The sequence below is a fragment of the Trachypithecus francoisi genome, unplaced genomic scaffold (genome assembly GCF_009764315.1).
Source record: "Trachypithecus francoisi isolate TF-2019V2 unplaced genomic scaffold, Tfra_2.0 Lachesis_group2, whole genome shotgun sequence".
Lineage (NCBI taxonomy): Eukaryota > Metazoa > Chordata > Mammalia > Primates > Cercopithecidae > Trachypithecus > Trachypithecus francoisi.
This window is the reverse complement of record NW_022681465.1, coordinates 123335224-123349825: the sequence shown is the minus strand read 5'-3', so window position 1 is coordinate 123349825 and position 14602 is coordinate 123335224. Positions and strand designations below refer to the sequence as shown.

General features: G+C 44.4%; 1 protein-coding gene across 1 annotated transcript in view; it reads left to right on the top strand.

The window, feature by feature from the left end:
• Positions 1-14602, top strand: part of TENM2 (teneurin transmembrane protein 2) — a 526850-nt gene that overhangs the window by 416152 nt on the left and 96096 nt on the right. Inside the window, exon 12 of the mRNA XM_033180356.1 lies at positions 8632-8778. Coding sequence (XP_033036247.1) covers positions 8632-8778 — 147 coding nt within the window. The remainder of the gene's footprint in view (positions 1-8631; positions 8779-14602) is intronic.

Sequence of the window (14602 nt, the reverse complement as noted above, 5' to 3'; positions counted from 1 at the left end):
TGGAGGATGTTCCGCAGGGGCATGGCAAGAGTTAGGATGCGTTTTCGCAACACTGTGCTATTCACCTCCATAACTCGCAAAGGTAATGTTTCAGGGAGATAAAGGAAAGCACAGGCCGGGCTGGACTCCAGTGCAACTGGGTGATAACAATTCAGTTTGAATTCACTGAGTAACTGACACGGGGTTTCCCTCCCAAGAAGAGTTATTTTGGTTACTGTTGCCTAAATTCTTCGTTTCCTCATTTCCTCACATGATCACCTACTTTAAAAAAGAAGTATTGATAAGAGCTTGAAACATCAGAACACCAAAAAGTAAGATACATCTTCCTTTCTCCTTTTTTTTTTTTTTTTTTTTGAGACAAAGTCTTTTGTCTTTCGCCCAGGCTGGAGTGAAGTGGTGAGATCTCAACTCACTGCTGCAACCTCCGATCCCCAGGTTCAAGCAATTCTCCTGCCTCAGCCTCCTGAATAGCTGGGATTATAGGTGCCTGCCACCATGCTCAGCTAATGTTTGTATTTTTAGTAGAGATGGGGTTTCACCATGTTGGCCATGCTGGTGTCAAACTCCTGACCTCAGGTGATCCACCTGCCTCAGCCTCCCAAAGTGCTGGGATTATAGACGTGAGCTACTGCGTCTGGCCCCTTTCTCCTCTTTATTCAAATGTCAACGGATTGTTTTTACTGTTTTCACAAGTTCATCATTTTTCTGCAGCCAAGGCTGAGCCTACTGCCTTCCTTGTCCCACGCAGACAGAAATGATGCTGATCAGTGAGAATCCAGGTGCATCCAGAAAACGTGCAGCCTAGACAGCTAGAGGCAAATTTATATCACCTCATGGAAGCTCTGCTGTTTCTGTTGTGGTTGGGGTTGTGGGGAGGGATTTCTGCCTTAGGAGCAAAACCCAGGCAATAGACCATGGAAAGGATCACTGGCCTCCCAACACCCCAGCCCAGCCCAGCGTCCCCCATACTTGCATCTACACAAACCCTTAAAGACATACAGATACCGTTGAAACAAAGAGGAACATTTGTCTTTCTCAATTTGCCACATCTTTTCTAACAAAGCAGAGTCAGCTGTGGACATGCAGGTTCACGGCTGCGTGTTCACGCCAATTTGTGCCTAGAAACAGTCTCCGCACAGCTCCCTCCCGCACACATGGGTGAGCAAGAGGGACAAGACCTGGCGTTTTCCAGAGACCAGAGACTAGAGACCAGGGTGATTCTTTGGCAGCCAGTCTTCCAAAATTAGTTGGACATTTTCCCCCAGAGCGCCTTGAAGCATCAGATTAATTTTCTGAGCATTTGCCACTGCTGTTCAGTATAAATGGCTACCTGAATCCCTGGTGATCCCCGATCTCCGACACCTCAGCTATTTTCCACTACAAAGAACTCTGGAATGTAATGGCAGACTCTATTATTAAGTAATTTCCAGTGTGTGTGTGCTCTTTAATTCCAACAACGCACAGCTCCAGGAGAAAAAAAAAAAAAACAGTTGGTGGAGGGGGGTCCCTAATTAAGTTAATATTCAAAAGCACAATTCTTCCCAAGAGAAAGGGCCCCCATGTAGTCTACCTTCATGTCCTCCGCACCTCATAATTGCCCTTAGCTTCTGCGGATTTTCTTCTCACTCAGCCAGTCCGATGTGGTACTGCTGGAGTTTTGGCTGGTGGTCATTGGGAGACTGAGGATTTCTTAGGCTGTGACACAATGACACATGGAGGACACTTGATGAACCATTTTCTAACTTGAAAAAGGATAGGTTCTTGTTTTTTTCCCTGATCTCAGAGTGAGGCAAAGAGAAATGACCTCCACTTCAGGCTATGCCCTAAAGGGAAAGCTTACCACTAATTACATTATCTGTCATAACAACTATGTAGACACTGACAACAATGAGTGCCACTCTCTACTGAGCACTTAGAATGCGCCAAGCTCGGTTGAAATCTTTAGCATTATCATTCCATTTAATACCTCTGGCATCTGTTTAAAAAGAATAGTAAGCACAGTCTTGTGACCATCCCTAAATTATTTGATCAGCACATATTTTTTGAATGTCTGTTATGTGCCAACCATTCTTCTAGACCCTGAGAATATCTCAGTGAACAAAAGAGACAAAACTTTCTGCCTTTCTGGAAGCTGTATTCTATTGGAAGAGAAAATAAATAAGATTAACTAGTAAAATACACAGTTTTACAAACAGGCTGAGGCTCAGAGAGGTGGATCTACCAGTCCAAGCTCACACAGACAGCAAGAGAGACATGCAGATTCCAGTCTCAGACCTCTGACTCCAAACCAAGTTAAAGTTTTCCCCATAGTTGAAATTAAAAAGAAACAAAACAAAACAAAACAAAACACTCTTTTTTTTCACCTCGGTTTGACCTAGGGTGTAGGTACTTTCCTGATGGTCTCTTGAAGCAAGCAGGGACATCTCACTTCTCTGGCTTTCCCTGTCATCTGTCTGCATTTCCATGCAGCCTGTTTTATGCTTTTACTTGCATTTCCATCTGGATAGGGCATTGCCCTTTATGCTTTTCTTAGGCATGCTTGATGTTGAATATTAAAATCCTGTTTCTCTGTTCATACCCTTCATGCAGTATTAGCCACTTATTTCTACCTTTAAATTTCTGCACATGGCAGAACATTTCTTGATGCTTTTTTAGAAAAACCTTTTATGGTAATTATAGCTTTCTTCAAGTGCATTTATGCTTCCCTTTTTACCGTGCTGTAGACATTATTTTGTTCATGCCTAATTTTTGTTAAGGCAAAAACCCTGCCTACCTGGTAACTGTGTGGACAGACTTTCTTTTTCTAGTGGTTGGAATTTTATGTGTAGAGTCTTGGAAACTCTTTCATTTCCACTCTGCCAAAGTCATTGGATTCAGCCAGAGTTATTCGTTCATCATTTCCCCCAAGTACTTATTAAGTAGTGGCACTCCAAGAGTAAACAATCTAGACATGGTCCCTCCCTGACAGTTTTACACCATAGCAGGAGTGCCTGGGGCAGCTGTTCAGTTCACAATAGGGGCACCATTCAAAATGTAGGCAATGACAATGAGTACATTTATTATGACACTTTTCCAGCAGGTGACAGTAAAATGTCTTAAGGAAGGACTGCTACATGGCCTAGCAAGCATCAAGGGGGTACCAGCCAATTGTGATACAGTGGGGCAGATAGTACCACATAAAGGAAAGGATAAAGATGCCATGACCAGTGCTGCTGGCATGAGCTTGGGAGCTTTGGAAAAGCTTCCAGGAGGAGTTGACTTCTGAGTGGGGATTTGGAGGATGTATTGAAGTTAGGGAGGTGAGAAAAGTGAAAAGGAAAGGCCAAGTGGCTTAAGTCTAACCAAAGGCTAAGGGGATGTTGAGATAGGCTGATGTGGTAAGAGCCAGTTCATACGAAGTCAGCAAGCCCAGTTAAGGACTTCAGACTTTACCCATGGGTCAATGGAAAGCTACTGAAGTGTTTCCAGCAGTGTCCAGAATGTGAGACATGGAGGCAGGGAGACCAGTTAGGAGGTTTTGACAAGCATCTGGACCAAAGATGAGGGTGGCTGGGGTTAATGTGGTAGCAGTAGGGGTGGAAGTAGAGCACAGATTCCAAGATATTTAGGAAGAAGGACAGATAGGAGTTCTTGCAGTTTATAGGAAAATTAGGCAGAAGTTGGTTGGAATTAGATAGAAGAGACAAGAGAATGTAGGAGAGGAGGGGAATAATTAAGAATGCCTCCAACGTTTCAGTGGTGGGCAATGGGGTAGATACCTGGATGTGCCATGCACTGCTCAAGGGGTCAGAGTTTGTGGGGAGGAAAGGTAAAGAGTCAGAATTCTTTTGAGTTTGAGATGCTTATGAGTGTACATGTGGGGAACAGATGGCTGTGTTGAGATGCAAGTTGGAGTTCAGGTCTAGAGGTCAGAAGACTGGGGTTGAGGATTTAGGGGCCATCAGAATATAAGGGTGTGGGTTGTTTTTGTTGTTGCTGTTGTTTCCTTTTTTTGAGACCGAGTCTCACTCTGTCGCCCAGACTAGAGTGCAATGCACGATCTTGATTCATTGCAGCCTCTGCCTTCTGGGTTCAAGTGATTCCCCAGCCTCAGCCTCCTGTGTAGTTGGGATTACAGGCACCTGCCACCACACCCAGCTAATTTTTGTATTTTTAGTAGAGACGGGGTTTCACCATTTTGGCCAGGCTGGTCTCGAACTCCGGACCTCAGGTGATCCACCCACCTTGGCCTCCCAAAGTAGGTTTTTTTAAATCCCAAATTTCCACATCACCTCTCTCTATATAGGTTGGAATATGACAGAACGAGTCCATTCATATCACTGGTGTCCTTGAAAATTCTCCCTGGGAAGAGGACTTTTGATCTTAGAGAGGAAGTTTCTATTATCTTCTCATGACCCTCAGAAGAGTTTATAGATATAAGGCAGGCAGACAGAAAAGATATAGCACCCCCTGATTGTTTTTATCCATTCGAGCACCTTCTGCATGCCTAAAACCAGGCCAAGCTCTGGGATTCAACAGCAAACAACCAAATCTTGGATCTCATGGGGGTTCATGTCTAGGGCTAGGTTTCTCAACCTTAGCACAGTTAACATTTGGGGCTGTATCATTCTTCACTGTGGGACCTGTCCTGTGCATTGTAGGATGTTTAGCAGCATCACTGGCCTCTACCCACGAGATGCCAGTAGCACCCTCCTCAAATTGTGGCAATCAAAAAATGTCTCCAGACTGGGCATGGTGGCTCATGCCTGGAGTGCTGTAATCCCAGCACTTTGGGGGGCCAAGGCAGGCAGATCACTTGAGGTCAGGAGTTCAAGACCAGCCTGGCCAACATGGTGAAACCCCACCCCTACTAAAAAAAAAAAAAATATATATATATATATATATGCACACATATATATATATATGCACACACACATATATATAGTCGTTGCTATTTGTGTGTGTGTATATATATAAGTATATATACACCAAAAAAAATCAGTTGGATGTGGTGGCATGCACCTGTAGTCCCAGCTACTAAGGAGGTTGAGGCAGGAGAATCATTTGAACCTGAGAGGCAGAGGCTGCAGTGAGCCAAGATTGCGCCACTGCTCTCCAGCCTGGGCAAAAGAGTGAGACTCCGTCTCAAAAAATAAAAATAAAAAATAAAAAGTGTCTTCAGACAATGCCAAATGTTTTCTGGAGAGAAATAGGGGTACAGAATTGCCTTTGTTGAGAACCACTGGTATAGGGTCATGATAGAACCTGCAGTCTCCAGGCAGCGAGCTCTCTCTAGCTCCATAAAAGAGGAACCAAACAGGTATGCTTTAAGGGGCTTTATATTAGTGGTCTTGGAGACAGGCAGTACCAGCCTGAAATCCAGAAGACTTCCTATAGGAGACTTCTTGGATGCCCCAGTATAAGCTTATACTTGGATGCCCCAGTATAAGTCCAATCCAACTTTAGTTATAGCATCCTCTCCAGAGAAACGCCTCTACCTCATACCTGTTTTGCCCTCCAGACTAATTACTCCCTAGGTTTTGTTTTTCCTTAAGCAGAAGCTGGCTTTGCACTTTACAAACACAAAGGATCACCTCCTCAGAAGGCCACCGATAGAATGAACTTGTGCTGGGGTTAGCTTGGGGTTGCCTAGCAACGCCGTGCACCTACCAGGGCTGTTTTCTTCCTCTTCAAGCTAAAAGCAAAGTCCTGTCCATTAATTCCCAGCTGCCCTGAAACTTCTCAGAGATTTGCCAGCTTCCTACTGCTCATGTTTTCATCTTCCTCATGTGATGTGGAGAAAACCTGCTACTGTGGTCTGTTTATTTCACTTCAGTTGGTCGGCAGGGGAAGGGTGGGGGGGAAGCAAGAGAGAAACAGAAGGGGTTAAAAAAAAAAGCCTCATTCAATCTAGAAATATATGTATTTTGAGTGCGTATCTCTGACTGACACGCTAGTGTTTTTTGCAGATTTAAATCTGATGTAGCGGACGTGGGTTTCCTATACAATGAGGCTTCTGTTGACACATTGGACATGAATTTAGTCAGACATGAGACCTCAAAGTAGCTAAATAACAAAGCTCCACCAAATAGATACCATGCTGAGCAAATGTTGATAGGTCTGTCATTTAGTGTATTTTCTGTGATCCGTTCCCCAAAACTCTACCAGGAGAAATTGTTAAAGCTGAAGGTAGCTGGAGGTTGAAGAAATTCTCTTTTCCTTGAGAATCTGTGAAATGTCCCTTGGGCTTTTCCTACTGAGCTCATTTTGTTCCTGCAGAAATGTTTGTGGCATTTCTCTGCAACTGGGGATGGCTTTCCCTCCACATACCCTCTCACGGTAGGAAGTGAACAGGGGTTTTCCAGGCAGGGCCACAGTCAGGAAAAGCATAGAAATGTGAATCCGGGCTTTGTGAGGAGAGGTGTGTAGACCAAACAAGCCTTTCTCCAGGTGTGCACACACTGGTGATTTACTTGCCTGCTGGACTTAGCGCCAGGCTGTGCAACAAAAGAAAACGGTTTCCCTGGTAAGAGTCTCCTTGTTTGCCCTCTCAAGACAGCTCAGCTTCCCTAGGGAGTGCCCCACATAGGTCTCCTCTGTTGCATGCACTCTTCACCCAGATCCCAATCCAATACCACCTTCTGGAAAGGAAGAGAGGCAGCAAACAATAAAGAGTGAAACTCCTCTTCTTAAAGAAGTAAAACTTAATTGCATACCCTTGAGACCTTACTTCTTAGGAAGATGCCTTTAAATTCCCACCACTGGCCAGACACAATGCCTCATGCCTGTAATCCTAGCACTTTGGGAGGCAGAGGCTGCAGGATCATTTGAGGCCAGGAGTTCAAGACTAACCTGGGCAACATAGCAAGACCCCATCTCTACTAAAAATTAAAAAGAAAAAAATTGCTGGGCTTGGTGGCACACATTTGCAGTCCTACCTACTCGGGAGGCTGAGGCAGGAGGATCACTCAAGCCCAGGAGTTCAAGGTGGCAGTGAGCTAGGATCATGCCACTGCACTCCAGCCTGAGTGATAGAGTGAGACCCTGTCTCAGATTCCCACCACTGCCATATGCACATACTAGGTTTAGCAGCATTCTCATAAGGGGTACACAAGAGAAAAGAAGGAAGATGCTAGGTGAAGGCCTCTGGAACACTGGAGAGAGGAGTAGGGGAGATGCATGCTTTTGATTCACAAGATTTGCGCCAGGAAGGTTTCAAATCAATTGCTTCCATCATTACAAAGCTTTTTATCCTCCGCCATGGCCCAATCCAGCCTGCACTTTATGTAGTTTAAAAATAGGCGTAGAAAAAGATGGAAACAGAGATGGTGGCAGAGGTAGAGATAGGATTCGCGATAGATATTTGAGGAAATTACCTTCTGGAGAAAATTAAATTAATGGTCATTTGGGGTATATTTAAATTAAGTAAGAAAACATATCCCAAGTGCACAACTCTGCAAATTTACTAGAAGTCATTGCATTGTACACTTAAAACAGGTGAATTTTATGGTATATAAATTATGCCCCAATAAAGCTATGAAAAGAAAGAAAAATGAGAAGATGTCTAGGAATTCTTGCCAGCGTGTAGGTTTTGTGAGTGTGGCCACATCCTAGTAGTTCTTTGCTTCTCTCCTACCTGTTATAAAGAGTCACGGAGGCTCTGCTAGTGAGACCTTTCCCCTCTCTCTTTAGTGCACCTCCTTTCTCCACTTTCCTCCCCCAGACTCCCTTTGTCCAAACTCAGATCAGGAGAGTGCTGGCTGCAATTGTTTTGGGTCCTGGAGTAAATAGAAAATTACACAGGCAGCCGATTCTGCACAGGCACGTGAGCACATGCTCGCTCACACACACACACACACACACACACACACACACCCCAATAAAGGAAAAGAAATCCACAAAATAAGAACTACTCCTACCCCACCACCCTTCCGCCAAGCACATATATTTTTTTCTTCTAGCTTTCCCCGATTCATGACACCCAGCATCTATCCCCTCCACAGCCTTCGAATCCTGCAGCATTTTCAAATCGTGCCATAAATAGGTTGAGTGATAAGCAGCCAACATCTTTAAATGCCCCTTAAAACTAAATATTACCTGTACAAGCATATGAAAATAGCTCAGCAGAACCATCCAGTTTTCGGTCATGAGAAGCTCATGATAATCCTATGTAAATATATATTTAAAACTCTGAAAGATGGCGGGCACTTTGCCTCCATCCTGGGTTGATAGGGAATTTTTTCTCTTCTACGGAAGAGCACTTCTTAAAAAAAGAAAAAAAGGAAGAAAGAAAAGCTTCTTTTCAGTAACATCGATCCTGAGCTATTGGCTGGAAATCACAGCCTAGCTAGTCTGGTTGTCAGCTCAGCACTGGTTTAGTTGTCTGGGATGTGCATTGAACTCCCCGCTTTGGGAAGGTTGCCTCTGACCTTGGTCAGTTGTCACTGGGGATCCCCTGCATGTGTGACCCCACTCTGTCTTGCTACTGCATGCGTTGCCTGCTCCCCTGACTCTCTGGAAGGCAGGCGCGGGCCCCACTGTGAGGCTGGCCCAGCGGCTGCCCTGCGGCCTTGCTCCCCTCTGCATGGCTCCCCTGCTTCCCCAGCGCAGCCTCACGTCCCTCCTTCTCATCCTCTCCATTTCTCCAACCAGATGGCTGCCCTGACTTGTGCAACGGTAACGGGAGATGCACACTGGGTCAGAACAGCTGGCAGTGTGTCTGCCAGACCGGCTGGAGAGGGCCCGGATGCAACGTTGCCATGGAAACTTCCTGTGCTGATAACAAGGATAATGAGGGAGGTGAGCACGCGTCTTCTCATTCCCAGCCCCTAAGAGCAGAACGTTGTCCATGCTTTTGTCATGAGTCATTTTTCTTCTGAAAGACCTCCCCTGCACTATTGTCAAATGTTGTTGTAACATTTCCTTTGAAGCAAATGCAGCAGAGAACAGGTATCCTTATGCCAGGGGGGATCCCTGGGAGACACTGGCTGGAGGCACTGGGGGTTGATGCTGGCTCAGAATTCCCAAGTATCCATTGCCACATAAAGGTGGCTGGACCCTGGCACTGCCTTCAGGGTGACCAGTCCTGCCAGACCTTTCAGGGCTGGGGACAACAGTTGGTGACATTGAGGATGACAATCTATGCCTACCACACTAGGCTGTCATAAGCAATGCCTGCTGCCTTCATCCTTACAGCCCTTTGAGATGCCACTTTACAGATGAGGAAACCAAGGCCTGAAGAGTGATTAAGTAACTTTTTCGAGATAATCCAACCACTATTAGTAAAATTGAGACCCAAACCCAGCTGAGGCTCCAAAGTGTCTGTTCTAACTAGTTGTCAGCAAACTATGGTCCATGGACCAATCCTGACCTGTAAGCTAAAAATAGTTTTAACATTTTTAATGGCTGGGGGAAAAAAATTATAAAAAGAACAATATTTGATGGTGTGTAAATTATGTGAAATTCAAATTTTGATGTTTATAAATTTTTAAACAGCTTTATTGAGGTACAATCAACATATAAAAAGCTGTGTATATGGCCGGGTATAGTGGCACACGCCTATAATCCCAGCACTTTGGGAGGCCATCACCACCATCAAGGCCATAAACATGTCCATCACCTCCCAAAGTTTCTTCCTACTGACTGAACCAAAGGTTGGGCTGCTTGTTTTCAAGGTCCAATAACAAGATGCAGACAAACTGGGAAAGTAACCAGAAATAAAGTCTCCCAGGTACAGGGAGAAGGCCAGAGATAATTCACCCGGCCAACTCAAAATGACAAAGTTTTCCAGTGCATATATACCTTCTAAGCTATGTGTCTACGTGTAAGTGTACATTCATCTGAAGACACAAGTGATTGATTCCATCTAATCTATAACTAAGGTTTGGGTCCTGGAGAGCTTCTTCCAGAGCCTCAGTAAATTTGCTTAATCTAGATGGGTCCTGGTGCCAGGGGTGATAACCCTTATCTTGTCTCCAGCTAAGGTGTGGAGGTCTGGGGAGTTCCTTTAGACTCCCAGTAAAACTTGTTTAATCCTAAACGGGTCCTGGTACGAGGAATGTAAGAATTCCTTCATTATCTCGTGAAGGTTCAAGGCCCAGGAAAGGCCTAGGCAAGACTCTTGGTGGGCTTTTGTTACATTCCAGCCTTTGTGTAAGGGCGCTGGCTCTTTCCGCCTATAATATTTAACCTAACCATTCATTCAGTGCCGAAACAGTTGTCAGGGAAGCCTGCCTGTTCAGCTATTGCCGAGACATGGCCTGCCACACTGCTCTCTTTGTGATTATTGTTGTGGGGTGATTTTTTGGTTTTAGAAGTTTTTGTGGTAAGAACATTTCAATGTGAGATCTACCCTCTTAGCAAATTTTGAGTATACACTACTTTGTTAGCTATAGACACTATGCTATGTGGTAGATCTTCAGAATGTCTTTATCTTGCATCAGTGACACTTTGTACCCCTTAACCCACACCTCTCCATTTATTGGAATATAACCATGCCCATTTGTTTATGTTTGGTCTAGGGCTGCTTTCACTCTCCATGTCAGAGTGGAGTCACAACAAAAACCACTTGGCCATCAAAGCCTAAAATATTTACTCTCTGGCCCTTTACAGGAAAAGTTTTCTGTCCCCAATTCTAAACCTCTGAGCTGAATTTCCGCATGTTACTTCCTGATGGAGTGCTAAGTTTCTGGGGCTAAATGAGGTTGGCTTAGCCTGTGGGCCACCTGATCTCCTAAGAATACTGTGGAATGTTCCCTAGACTTTAGTACAGGTGTGTTATCCACCCCCGCCAAAATTACTAACTGATCATAATTCACTAGGAGCAGCAGTTGTTTCAGAGTGTGAGAAGATCCATGAGTCCAATCATTTGATTTAACAAAAATGTATTTAGTGCCACCTTGGACCAGTCATTGAAACCTAGGAATATGAATGACCAAGCCAAAGTCAATCACTGCCTTCATGGCCCCAACAGGTCCTTTCAGTGTGTCCAGAGCAGGGTGTAATCCATCAGGGTGGTGGATGAGAGTATTAGATATTCTATTTTTATTTGTTCTCATCCTCTTAATGGATATTTTGCAGTTTCCATAATTTATGATTGCCATTGTGCCTGTATGTAATTTGTAAATAAACAGATGTACATACACTGATAGGAATACACAGTCAAAACAGTTTACAGACCTGATGTGGTTTACAGAGCTCCCATTCATTCATTTTCTGTTTCCTGAAACAGAGCCAAAGGAGAAAGTACTTTAATTCATTTTTTAACAAGTTAAGGCATAACTACATAATGCATTTTTTTTTCCAAGTCAGAATCGCACGACTTTTGCTGGTAAGATTCACTGTTTTTCCTTCTGCCTCCCTGGCGATTTCACTGAGCACAGTGGTTGCTTACAGATCAGCTTCTACTTCCAGAAAGGAGCTGCTCTCCTGGCTCCCTTCCCTGTTCCTGGTGTCAGCAGCTGAAAGCATAACAAATGGCTGGAATGCTGCACAGAGGGAAGAGAGGAAACTCTGGGGGACCATCTCCCCAGCATACCCTGCGTTACCCACCTCCCTCCCCACCAGCCCTACCCCTGATCCCAGCTCCCACCTGGCCAAAACCAAATTCCTGTAGTGATGGGGCTAAAAGAGGCTCACAGGGTCCCCAGTCCTAAGGGTTGCCCACCAGGCACAATTCAGGATCCCCCCTGGCTGGCAGAGACAAAGCAGTCCAAAGGCAGGGCACAAAAGCAAATGAGGCAGTGATTATGCTAAAGACAATAATGGCCTTGTTATGGGAACTATTAAAGCAAACCTCCCAAGGAAGTAATTAACCACAAAGGAAAAAAAAAAAAAAGAAGGCTGCATGGTGTTTATAAAAAGAAACTCCCAGTTAATTCAGAGTTGCTTATGTCAGGTGAGAAGGGTAGACACCAATTCTGTCTCACCTGGCGTAAGCAATTCACAATTAACTGAGTTCTGTTTTTGGAGGAGATTCCTTGGTGTAGAGTATCCTTTTTATGGTTAATGACTTCCCTAGGAGGTGTGCTAAGCACTTTGCTGTTTATTGATAAATATTAAGGTTGCTCCTCATCAACTCCGGATTCAATCCTGCAGCACACTAATTATATCACTCTTTTTGTTTGGTTGGGGTGGGGGTGGGAGTTCTGCCCTAGTCTCTGTCCTGCTTTATGAGTTTTCAGGAAGGGCTATGTGAGTTTATAAACCTGGCAATGGGTCAGAGGCACCCGGGCAGAACATGAATGCAGACCCGGGGAGCAGCTGCAATGAACACATTTGTTATAAATTTCATGAATGGGCAAAATAATACAGCAATCTACCAAAGGGGATTGGAAAAGGCAAATCACTTTTCCATCTAGAAACACTCGAAAAAAAAAAATCTGAAGGGATATATATTTTTTTTATTTTAAACTGAGATGGCTATAGATACAAATACAGATAGAGATATTTGAAACCTTTAATAGTCTTTTTTCAACCTAGGTTCCTCTATGAGAGAATTAAGCCCCAATACTTTATGGCCACTAGTAATTCTGAAACTTCAGCATGTGGCAAAAACCACCTTGATTCAACACAGAGTGCTAAGCCCTATCCCTAGAGATCCTGATTCTCTAAGTCTGGGGAGGGCGCTGCAAGACTTTGAATTTCTAGTAAATATCCCAGCAGTGCTGACACAGGGGACGCTGATGCAGGTCCTCCTGGAGAACCACTGTCCTAAGCCATCCGATCTATGCAATGAATTAACTTCTCTCCTGGGCATCTAGAATGGTGCTGGATAAAGTACTCCTTTGGAAGAACTGAGAAAACTTTCACTCAAATATGCTCTGTAGTTAGCAATGTTGAGATGAAAATCCCTGTTGGAGAAGCCTGCCTTAGAATATCCCCGCCAAAACAGTTTATGCCGATTCCCTGCCTTCTCATCCCCTTGGCTTTCAAAGTCTCCAAACACCCCTAGTCATGTGACCGCTGTTCATGTAACCTCAGGAAGCAATGGCTGATTCTGAAGGGACAAGCCTTATCTGCCCATGGCCACTAAAAAGAAGTGGAAATGGTTCAGACAGACATGGCAGCCAGCAGACTGTCTTTTTAGTAGTAAGAGATCTTCACTTGAACTGCTCACCCCAATTTGAAAAAGAAGAGACTCAAAGAAATATTTTTGCTTACAGAAGACAAATAGCAGCTCATTAAAGTCTGAGAATACACACAACATGTGCACCAAGTGACAGGCGGATAATATTTAATTATCACCACCAAGACAGAGGTGCGAGATTTAGTTCATCACAGCCAGGGGTAGGAGAGAGGGTGTAGATTTCCTCTAAAAGTGGGAACCGCAAGGTGAGGAGGCGTTGTTAGACCGTCTGGCCTGGTGAGACAGTCCTTACTCCTTCTCCACTCCCCTTTATCACCCTGAACTTAGAGTCAGGAGCCCTAGCCCTCCCATCATTTCAAGCTGGCATAGGAGTGAGTCTGAAGCTCCTGTGGAATCCTATGAGATGGTTTCTCCCATCTGTGGGCAGCGGTGACAGTGGAGACCAAGGGAGGCGATGTCATAACCACATCACCTGGACGTAGGGATAGGAGGAAGCCCTTTTTAGGCTGAGCTCGTCCTCAGTCACCCCGCATCACTTTCTTCCTTACTAAACTAGGAGAGATGTCTTTTCCCCCCTGTTCTGTTTCAACACAGCATTGAAAAATGTTTTGCACCTTCTCTTTCACGTCCCTGGTTTCTGAACAGGTGACACTGTATCATCATAATTGATTGAGGGCTTGGGCTTCAGAGTCAGCCTTTGTATCCCAGCTCTGCAAGTCACTTTGCTTCTCAAATTCTCAATCTTCTTATCTGCAAAATAGGCATGGCAATGCCAATGCCACTAGCTGGTGTGAAGTTTAAGTGAGAAAATGGATGTGATACATTTTACAAGACACCTGGCTCATAGATGCCCTCACATATTGGCTGCTGCTAGCATTGACATTATTAATATTAATGTTATTTTCTAGAAAGGAGACCGAATTCATATAGATGGAACCCAACCAATAATTTTTCTAGTGTACACAACCACAAAGATTCTAACTTTGTGCTTATTGAACTTCAGTGCTGCGTGACTGTGTGGAGGGCTTGTTTAAAAGTCAGATTTCTAAGTCCCCACCTTAGAGGTTCTGATTTATTAGTCAGATGTAGGATCCAAGAATCTGTACTTCTACCAAGCAACCCAGAGTGTCTGATACAAGTGTGTTTGCTCTGCAGGTGACATTTTGAGATAAACTTTTTAAAATAATGGTTTTCCCTGGGTGGTCTGACCCAGCCTAATGTCACAGTGCTTACATCCCAAACCCTTTCCCCTAGAATCCCCAAAACATAGGAGTGCAGTGAGGAGAGGGGAATTTTATTTCAGGAAGAAATAAGTAGCTGAAAAGACGTGAAGTCTGGGCATGGTGGCTCACACCCGTAATCCTAACACTTTGGGAGACCAAGGTGAGTGGATCACTTGAACTCAAGAGTTCAAGACCAGCTTTGGCAACATGGTGAAACTCCATCTCTACAAAAAAATACAGAAATTAGCCAGGCAGGCATCCTGGCATGTACCTGTAGTTCCAGCTACTCAGGAGGCCGAGGTAGAAGGATTGC